The 11,151-nt window shown below is 35.3% G+C and overlaps 1 protein-coding gene across 1 annotated transcript; it reads right to left on the minus strand.

Annotated features, from left to right (window-relative positions):
• Positions 1-5,709: 5,709 nt before the first annotated feature.
• Positions 5,710-7,253, minus strand: LOC109019528 (transcription factor MYB74-like). The gene is made up of 3 exons (XM_019001820.2): positions 7,013-7,253; positions 6,767-6,896; positions 5,710-6,634 (listed from the first exon to the last, which is right to left on the minus strand). The coding sequence occupies exons 1-3, from the start codon at positions 7,143-7,145 to the stop codon at positions 5,854-5,856; spliced, it is 1,044 nt and encodes a 347-aa protein (XP_018857365.2). The 5' UTR covers positions 7,146-7,253; the 3' UTR covers positions 5,710-5,853.
• Between the last annotated feature and the right edge of the window lie 3,898 nt (positions 7,254-11,151).

Genomic DNA, 11,151 nt, shown 5'->3' on the forward strand with positions numbered 1-11,151 from the left:
GCGTAGTAGGTTAAAAGAGAGCATTAATCTAATTCAAACCCCTTAATTTATATGCGTCGTGACTTTTCTCACATAATATATATAAATCATTTTGGCGATCAAGTAAGTACCTTTTCAATTAATTGGAGTAATTATTTGCTCTATCCAAGTACCTAATTATAATCTATTGTAACTTATTATAAACAGAAAAGGTTTCTAGATGCAAATAGCACTGTCAATATTATTTGAAAAAACCCATTAATTTGACTAATTCTATTATATACAGTCACTTTTATATATTTACTGTGTACTTTACTGATGTGATTAGTTAAAACAGTTATTTTATATTAAAAAAATATATGATACAACCAATCATATTAGTAAAATATGTAAGAAGTACATAAAAGTGACTGCATATAAAATTTTTATATTGTGCTAGCTAATGTCGGATAGCTTCAGGATACATGGAGCCAGACCTAATTTATAGGCTAGTTAAACAAAATACTAGGCTAGTTTGGCTCTTTTATATATATGCGCCTGAAGATGGTCGTCGCATCTGATCATGGCCTGTATTAATTTCTTCTTGTTTTTTAGGCCAACCTATGTATACTTGCAAGAGGAATTAGAAGAAAAGTCGAACACGTTTTGAAGTAGATGAAGGCAATTAAGACCACTTGGAATATCGTTAGAAGTTATTTATTTATGAAAATGGAAAAAGGGATGCGTGTCGTGTGCATGGAGGTTCGTGTTATATATAATATATATATATATATATATATATTCATGATCAAGTACAAATATGCATCTTAATTTCATGTTTTCGAATGGGATATGTTAAAAAAGTTAAAGTCAAGTGGCAATCTAGCTAGCTGCCTTACGTTTGCATGATCTTGGGCCTCAACCTCAAACATGAATATGATTGGGCTTTCGTTTCCTTAGGCTGAGCTATTATAAGAAAATTAATTATTTAAAACTAATTATTTCTGGTAAAAATAATTATTTTTTATTAAAATGATCAATATGTTTACATAGTAAATAATTATACTTATCTCAAACAATCCATCATAAATTCTCATTTTTTTTGTAATACGTCGTCCATGACAGAATATTTTTGAATTACCATTAAAGTTCTTCTTTCTAATTGGTAACCTCTGCTCTTATTTTACGTGTTTCCTTCCATGCATGCATGGTTGAACTCAAATTAAAGATCTTCCCTGAATAATGCAATTAAGCTCGTATTTCGAGAAAGTTGTTTTTTTTTTTTTGATAACAAACTGATCTCATTAATCAAACCAACCACATACAAGATGAAGGAGTATTACAAGAGGAAAATACATGATCAATGCCTCATTTCCTCAGTAACCACCTGAAGAATACAAGGGGGGCATGTTTCAATGTCATAAAGATCTTCAGTGCATTCAAGGGCCGCTTGGGCAAGCTTGTGAGCTGCCATGTTAGCCTCCCGATACACATGAGAGATGGACCAATCGGCAGCTGGGATTAGAGCAGCTTTGGCATCTGATATGAGGCAACCACCTAAGCTCCAGTTAGGACAGCCTTGGATCACTTGGTCCACGACCTGTTTTGAATCTCCCTCCAAACCGAATTGCCTTATTCCAATTTCCTTACAAAAAACACAAGCCAGAACAAGCCCAAATGCTTCAGCATCAAAAGCATTGCCTCTCAAAGGTCTGTTAGCCCGAAGTGCACCTATCACCAGCCCTTGATGATCTCTGATTAGGACGCCAATACCAATCCTTCCTAGCCTTGATTGCACAGTTGCATCCCAATTCACTTTAAAGCCACCTACTGCAGGCTTTGTCCATCTGTGGACTCTTGCCGTGTTCTCATGGTTAGCATCAACCTTCTTCTGGAAAGCCTCTTCATGCAGAGACAATTCTGCCCTGGCCTGGCCAATGACTTCTTGAGGGTGTTTAAAAACTTTCCCATGTAAGACATCATTTCTTCTTGCCCATATCATTCTCATTGTTGCAGCCACCTCATTTAAATCCCCTGGTTCAAGCTTGCCAATCAATTCTGCCCAGATAATAAAAACCAAGTCACTGTGAAAAGAAGCTTTTTGCACTTTCTTTGGGCCTTGACACCACACATCTTGGGCACTGCTGCATCCCCATAAAGCATGGCCAGAGGTTTCAGCTTCCCTTTTGCATATTAAACAGATGCTGTCCTTAATCACCTTCCTTCTTTTCAGGTTAGCCATAGTAGGTAAGGCTTCACTGCATGCCCTCCAAATAAACATTTTGGTGGTAGGGGGAACCTTGAGTTTCCAAATGGACTTCCACACTTGGCAGTTCTCAGCTCTGCCAGAAGGTTCTCCTCCTTGCTCTCTCTCCAATTCTTTGCCAAGATAGTATCCACTTTTAACTGTGTAGCTGCCATTCGGGGAAAACTGCCATGTGAGTTTGTCTTCTCTATCTCCTAAGCTGATGGGAATTGCCCTTATGCCCTCTATTTCTTGGTTAGAGAAAAGTTCAGATAGAATAGATTCCTGCCATCTCTTCTGTTGAGGATCAATGATGTCACTGACTTTTTCACACCAGCAATCATCTTCTCGAGGGGTCAAGATCTTTTGTGTAGGTAGAGATGGTACCCATCTATCTTTCCAAATGTTAATCTTCTGTCCATTTCCAACCCTCCATATAAGGCCTTTTTTTAACAAACTTATTCCAGCATGAATCCCTCTCCATGCAAAAGAAGGCCCACCTCCCAGCTTAGCATCAAGCAAGTTTCCATTGTTGAAATACTTCTGCTTTAAAATTTGAGCCACTAGAGATGTAGGATTTTGGAGGATCCTCCACCCTTGTTTGGATAGTAGAGCAATGTTGAAGCATCTCAGATCTCGGAACCCAAGCCCTCCCAAATCCTTCCTGCCACTAAGCATCTCAGATCTCGGAAATTTCATCTTCAGTACTTTAGTCATGTCATCGATCGCGTGTATAATTAGCTCGCGACACATATTTTTTGTGTTATCACGTAATTAAGTATTAACATTAATATATATATATACTTCTTGATTGATACGTGATCATGATGAAGATCGATGTTAAGTCTATGAACATTAATTACAAACTTTATTTAATACTAATCCGGTTATGGTACAATAACTTTAATTAATAACTTGAGTAGAAATTTTGAACAAATATTTCATTTTCAATCCGATACTTGTTGCTTGCAGGCTGGGATAGCATGCACGGCTATTATTTTCCTTCACTTGGAAGCAAGGAAATTAGTATTCATTCCAAAAGAGTATGGCAGAAGGATTTGATCGAGTCTGGCCTCTCTTGATTAATTTCTTTATCCGTGCCTTTCTGTTAATTTTTTTGTTCACCCACTTTTCTATTCCACCACCAGAAGGTGATAAAGGTGGACCACCCAAGGAAATTTCCTTCCGCCAGATCATAGAATTAGATAATATTCCGCATGACAAATTATTAAAGTTTGGAATGATAAAAAAAAAAAAAATTAGCTTAATTTGTAAGATATATTAAGTGTAGTACTACTCATATTATTCAGTACCGTAATTAGATCCACGTGTTACTCAGTTCTCACCGTTAATGATAATATATTTGTGAGTACTGGAACATATATCATGAATTGCTCCGATCTGGTCTTATCTGATCTTACGGGCCGGCCGGAATGTAATGAGGATATGATTCCTTTTGATGATCAAAACGTTGATTGTTAGACAAGAAAGTGGGCATGATGTAAAGACAACATCACACTTTTTGAGCTTTGAAATTAGAAACATCACTTTATGAAGGAAAGCTGCTGCTAGCTTGTGATTCATGATGATGATGATCATCAGCTAGCTAGTGCTTCGCGGATGCTTCGATCTGTATGTACATGATGTGTAGGTTGTTGAGACTGAAAAGGAAGGTCGAGGGCAGGAGGATTAATGGAAGGCGGTGATGATGATGAGTATGATGATGTAAACCACTTAATATTTTCTACATACGAAAAATATATAACAACACATCAAATATATTTCTTAAGACTTTTGACGGCCATGATCTAGGAATTGAACCCGTTTCTTTTAACAGCTTTGCAATAAATGGTAGTTGACAATTTTAACTATTGCTAATTATATATTTATAATTTTTTTACAACTATTTTACAATTCATTTTCAATAAATCAATATAATCATGCCACTTTATTAAAAATAAATTTCAATATTAGAAAACTACCCTTCATTTTATGCAGAGTTGTAAAGTAGTTGTAAGTGAATCACAATTTTCCTATACAAATACCCAATATTAAGGCTGCATTTAGATGTTGAGTTGAGTTGAGCTCTCTATAAATAGATATATTTGGATATTAAGATGAATTATATTGAGTGAATTCTGTGGGACTTATCTAAAATAAGTTTAGATGTATTTAGATATTAAGATGAGTTTAAATATATTTATGAGAAGTTGAAAAAGGTTGTGGGTCCCATTTGTAAAGATGTGTTGAGTTTAAAAAGGTTGTAGGTCCCACGTATAAAAAGTTTTTGAGTTAAAGTGAATTTAATGATTTGAGAGTTGAGTATTTAAATGTATGTTAGAAGAAGTCTAAATCTAAATCAAACTTAACTCCGAGTTTGATCAAAGAACCAAACGCGGCCAAATTTTTTACAGTTGTGTTCTAACTTTATGTAAAATCATGGACGACTATTTATACTTCTACATATATTTATAAGTTGGTGTGTGAGGCTTGCTAGAATTGTAAAACTAATAAAAATATAATTACTTTTTAGAGAAATAATTTGTACAAGTCTCAAATAGACAAATTTCATATAAATCATTGTAAAAAAGCTGACCTCACCTAAAAAGTGTAAAAAAGTTATTTTTTATTAGTGAGACCTATTTTTATACAAATGACTTATATGAAGTTTATCTATTTGAAGCTTGTACCTAGTATTACTCTATTTTTTATGCTAACCGATGTGACCAGAAGAATGTATTAATTGGATTAGTCAATAATTAAGGAGGCTAGCTTAAAAATAAATTTGTTTTTATATATAACCAATCTAACATAGAAGGGACACTATAAGATCATATTGTTAAGCCACATCTCTCTCCCTTGGGCAAGTAAACCACCTATATCGTCATGTTATGAACGAACAATATCCACGCAAATTAGTTTCTTTTTTAACCAAATTAGTGTTACATTATGTTTGAATAAAAAATAATTCGGATCCAAAATTTACTGCATGCGCTTCATTTTGGGGTTAGAAAACAAAGCGATGAAGCCAAGTAAACTCCTAAACTTCAGAAGAAAAAATACATCGCCAAAAATTACAATCGGCCAGTGCGAGAATAGCTGAACAAGTCATGATCTCAATTCAATATTTCACGACTAATTTAGAACATTAATATTCTTGGCCTCTAAATTGGAGAAAGTAATCATTTAACTGATCATGCCAGGATACAGTAGTGGTAAAATTATCTAGTGAAAGCTAAAAATTGAAATATAAATGGATGTAGCTTGGGTTTGATTGTTCTCTTTTTCTCTTAATTGATTAAACAAAATAGGTGCTTTTAAAACAAAGTGGATAATCCTATAATTTGACGAAACCATAGGCTTGATAATTTGATTTGCGAGCAAAGGGTATATGTAATTAATTCGTGGCTATTTATTTCTTGTGAAAATAACTATTTTCTGTTAAAATGAATATATTTTCATCGTAAATAGTAATTCTCCAAATAATCCGTCACAATTACTCATTGTTCTTATTGATAGTATCTAATTTTTTCTGCACGAGATTATGATAAACACAGTGAATTTCATTATCAACACCGACAGACTGAAAACAATACAAACCCGGCCCAAAACTCAATATATCACTTATGTATCCGGCTATTATTGATCCATTACAAGAATTCAGCCATGTCCAAACCATCTGGAATTTCAAAATTAAACAAGGCGCTGCTGCAGTAGCTCTCCTTTTCATCTTCAGCGCCGCCGTTGATGAATGTGGATGGAGAATTTAAGGGAGTAGGGCTTGATATTGGTGTCGATACAACAGATTCAAAGCTGAAGTTCTGATTGCTATTGTATAGTGACTGGAAATTTGAACTCTCTGGTATATCAGGAACCGTTGGATTAGAGCTGCAATACATATAGTTTGGCTGGCAAACTAACTCTTCGTTCAGGCTTGTCGGTATTGAGTTTTCTTGGGAATTTCCAAAAGTTGACACGTTCGAACAACACCCTTCTACATTGGCTTGCATGAGCTGGTTTGTCATCTCCGATGAAAACCCTTCTTGTAGTGGAGTTTGATATTGATCGTTGGGTTGTAGTACTACTGGTTGGACTTGGTTTTGCATCAAGTAGTTGAAAAGGTTGTTTTCCTGGAGAGTTTTTGTAAAGGGTACTTGGTTTTCCTGTTTTAGTGAAATGATAGCGGTGGCTAGCTTTAAGAGATCTGGATTCATGAGGGTTTGAGTGCCAAACAAGTTTGACACATTGAGAATTGATGGGTTGCAGAGAGATGAGTTTAGGATGGAGGAAAGGTCAAGAAGATCGAGGCGAGGGGCATGAGTCACAGGATCAATTCCCATTCGTAGCAGCCTTTTTCTGATGTGGGTGTTCCAGTAATTCTTGATCTCATTATCAGTTCTTCCAGGCAAGCGAGCGGCTATTGCAGACCACCTAAGTTTGGAAGAAGAAATATTTGTAAGCTCATAATTGTCACAATTTCTCTCATATATAAACATCGATTAGAGTTGTTAAAAAAAATCATATAAATTTACAGGAGGAGCAGATCAATGATCATCATCGTACTTGTTTCCTAAGATACAGTGCAATTGGATGATGGTCTCTTCTTCTTCAAAAGAAAATCTTCCCCTCTTGATATCAGGCCTCAGATAGTTAGTCCATCGCAAACGACAGCTCTTTCCACATCGTTGCAGCTCTGCACAATTTGTCATAAATTGTTATCATTATTTGCTCAAAAAGTGTATAATGGGTGAACTAAAACATTAAAAAACAATGAAAATTGTGCAACTAGAAGCTTCATGACTTAATTACCAGCATTCTTAGGAAGGGTTCTCCAGTTGCCAGGTCCATGGAGCTGAATATAGTTGATGAGCTTAAGATCTTCCTCTGGAGTCCAAGGACCTTTCTTGAGTCCATCTTTGTCACAACAAGGTGTTCTTCCCATTGGTCCTGTAATCCGGAACGGATGTAAAAGGAGTTTTCAGGGTAGGAGAGATCGATGGTGATGATAATTACTAGCCACAGACAAAAAGTGGTCTCTCTCTGAAACAAACACAAAGGTGTTGTACTTGTTGATGATCCTAAGGGTTGTGGACCGTGACCTTTAAATATAATATTAAAGTCTGAGATATCCATTGAAGTCAAAGGGATTTGGCGCCGGCCTAAATGCCGCGTACGTACTGTCCTTTGATCTGATGATTTATAGCCATGCATGCATATGTACATATATACATGATGCATGTTTTTATATTTTATACATTAAGCTAGTTAAGGTGCTCTATTGCTAGCACATGATTGTGTACATAAATATAATACATATGATTGAGAGAATATATATATATATATGTATATATATATACTCAAGGTTGAATTCATGCATGCATATATGCATATAAGCTGACACGTGCATGCCCTGGAATGGGAGCGGGTAATATTATTGCGTGAATGCGCAAAAAGGGAAGCTAGCTAGCTGGCTTTTTCCTTGGCTGTGTAATCACAGTGTGAAAGGACAACTAAGTTTTGGGTTTGACCTTTTTGTTACATGTCCGGAACGAGAATGATTGGACGGTAACTATAGTTAGGTCTCCTATCAAGATAGAGAATATTATGACGTCTCTTGTTCATGTTTCGTTCCTTACTTCATTTTGTCTTCCTCATCTTGTTTCTCTTTTTCAATATAACTAATGCGTACACTTGTAATTTGTTGGATTCGTCGACATACCTATATATATATATATATATGTAAGTATATGAAATCCTTACATGAGATCAATCATGTGAATTTAATTAACAATTCATGGATCGAGTAGTCTCTTGTCGCATGATAGGAGATATTATATATATATATATATATATGACAATGATTCTAATTATTTATGTAAAAAAGAAAGAACATGCACCAGCTTGAAAGAAGATATATAAGAATTCATGACTACGTAGTACCTTAATGGTTATATAATTACTATATCCGTAGACATATTAGGTGCATTAACTAATATTTTTAATGGCTATTAATTCTTTTCTAAACTCCTAATTAAGATTTTATAAGATTAAACCTCTTAATTAAATCCGTTCAACAATGTTTCTTTTTTGCCTTCATATATATATATATATATATATATATATATAACAAGCTAGGGAGCACGAGAGAATTAATATATGATGTGATTATTATTGAAAATATTAATATATTTAATATGAGTACTAATAAGCTGATGTTTAATTTTTTTTATGCATTTAAAAATTAAAGCATGAATTTATATTTATTCTATAATATATATTTTTGGAAACCTAAATTATAGATAAAGATCGAATAGCCAGATTTTGGCTCCCCCATGATCTGTTTTTTTGCCAGTTTTCCTTTCCTGTTCTAGCAATTTTATTAATTTATTTATTTTATCGGGAAAAGAGGATGAAGTGTCACTTCTTTTACATATGTCTACCTATAAGTCGCCAACTTTCCAAGCTGGAACGTAGTTTAAATCAGGCCAATGTCATCCAGCCACGTTGCCAATAGTGACAGGTGTCGAGCTTTTTGTTTTGAGTTGGGTTATTCTATTTACTGGACCGCACCTTATATTTGAGTTATATTTTTTTTATTCATATTTTTTTAATATACTTAAATATTTAAAAAAAAAATAAAAAATATATTAATATAGTTAAAATTAATTTTTTAATCGTTAATTAAAAAAAAAAATGTTTTTATTCCCGATACAATTGAACCGGCAGAATAGCTTATTCCATTTGTTTTTACCTAAAAAATAAAGTCAACCAACCCCTAGTCTGACAACTAAAAGCCATCTCACTTTGACAATTGTCCCTGTCGCTTTATTTTAACACTTGCACTCCATCGCGGGAAAGCGAAGTCAAAAGGTCCTTGAAAATCAGGTGCTGCATCTCATCCACTTATATCTAACAAACACAGAAATTGGTCAAATACTATTATATACATATATATATATATATATATATATAATCCACACAATTATTTGATCAAAATCCTACGTAGTGTGATCTCTTGCTTATCCAACATGATTTTAACCGTTCCTAATTTATTGCTTCCAGAAACAGTAGTCGAGAAGGTCAAGAACATTGGTTTTGATCTAAATGCATGCGTTTCATGTCATTTTTCATATAGTCATTGAGCCTTTTTTAAGGCCTACGTACACGACTTCACCTTGGAAACCAAATTCAAAGCCATTGAATATGGAGTGCTACATCCTATCTACCGCTATCTAATCTAACAAAAAGATAAAACTTGTCTATTAATTATTATTATTATTATTATTAGTAGTAGTATATATTATTATATATTCAGCTTGATCCAAATAAATTTGCCTTGCGTTGAAAAAGATATTGCTAATTTCTTACCCTACGTGCATATATGTTTAAACGGTCTTTTACTCATGTGTTTGCAGAAACAAATTTATAAAAACTTCTCTAATTTTATTCAAGTATTCAGGTTGCTTTTATACATGAATAAGAAGAATAAAATAATACTTGTTGGTTACAATAACTTGAGAAGAAAAACTTAACAACTTTCTCTGTTGTGATTCTGTTGAGTGCAGTGTGCTGTTGGTTGTAACGGACGTGTTGCTTGTTCCTGCTGCTCTGTTTTGGCTGTGGTCCATGGCTTGCCTACCAGCTGCTTGTCCGAAGGTATTAGTGAGTCACTTATTCTGATACGTCCCCTCGAGTCCAATGGGGTATCATGCACATTGAGACTTGACCGAAATCGAGAGAACTGATCTGCAACAAGGGGTTTGGTGAGGACATCGGCTATTTGGTCATGAGAGCTGCAGAAGGAGACGTGTAATGATTTTGATGCAATTCTATCCCTAATAAAATGGAAGTCTATGTCCATATGTTTAGTCTTGGAGTGATAAACTGGGTTCATTGACAGGCAGTTAGCTCCTAAGTTGTCACACCATAGAGTTGGAGCTTTAGAAAGTGAGATTCCCAGTTCACGAAGCACGGTTTGAAGCCAGATAGTTTCAGCTGCTGAGGAAGCAAGGGACTTGTACTCTGCTTCAGTGGAAGAGTGTGCAACCGTGCTCTGTTTTTTTGAGCTCCAAGAGATCAGATGAGAACCCAAGTAAATACAAAAACCTCCAGTTGAGCGTCTATCATCTGGACACCCACCCCAATCGGCATCACAGTAAGTTTGAAGATGAAGACTGTTTTGAGGTCTAAACAGCAAGCCAAGATTAATGGTCCCTTTGAGATACCGTAGCACTCGTTTTACTGCACTCCAGTGGGAATTTTTTGGTGAGTGCATGAACTGACAAATCTTGTTCACTGCAAAGGAGATGTCCGGTCTTGTCAAGGATAGGTACTGGAGACCTCCAACGATGCTGCGATACAAAGTGGCGTCCTCAAAATCTGGAGAATCAAACTTTGACAGTTTGAGTGAAGCGGCCATAGGAGATGAGATGGGCTTAGCAAGGAGCATGTTGCTTCGAGTGAGTAAGGCTTTAATATATTTTCTCTGAGAGAACATCAAACCAATGGATGTATGATCAACTTCAATTCCAAGAAAATAGGAAAGTCTTCCTAAATCCTTAACTGGAAATGCACGTCCCAAATCTGAAATAAGGTTGTCAATAGCTGATGAAAGTGAAGCAGTGATGACTATGTCATCCACATACACTAGAAAGTAAATATGCACATTGGAGTGATTGAGAATAAAGAGAGAAGGGTCTGCTCGTGAGGCATTAAACCCGTAATCCAGTAGCCAAGATGAGAGTTGAGCAAACCATGCTCTTGGGGCTTGTTTAAGCCCGTAAATAGCTTTATGCAATTTACAGATGTATGTTGGATGAGTAGGATCAACAAAACCTTGAGGTTGCTGCATATAAACATCATCAGTTAAACATCCATGTAAAAATGCATTTTGTGTGTCAAGTTGCCGTAATGACCACCCACGGGTTACAACAATGGAAACAATTAAG

Source organism: Juglans regia, chromosome 1 (genome assembly GCF_001411555.2).
Source record: "Juglans regia cultivar Chandler chromosome 1, Walnut 2.0, whole genome shotgun sequence".
Classification (NCBI taxonomy): Eukaryota; Viridiplantae; Streptophyta; class Magnoliopsida; order Fagales; family Juglandaceae; genus Juglans; species Juglans regia.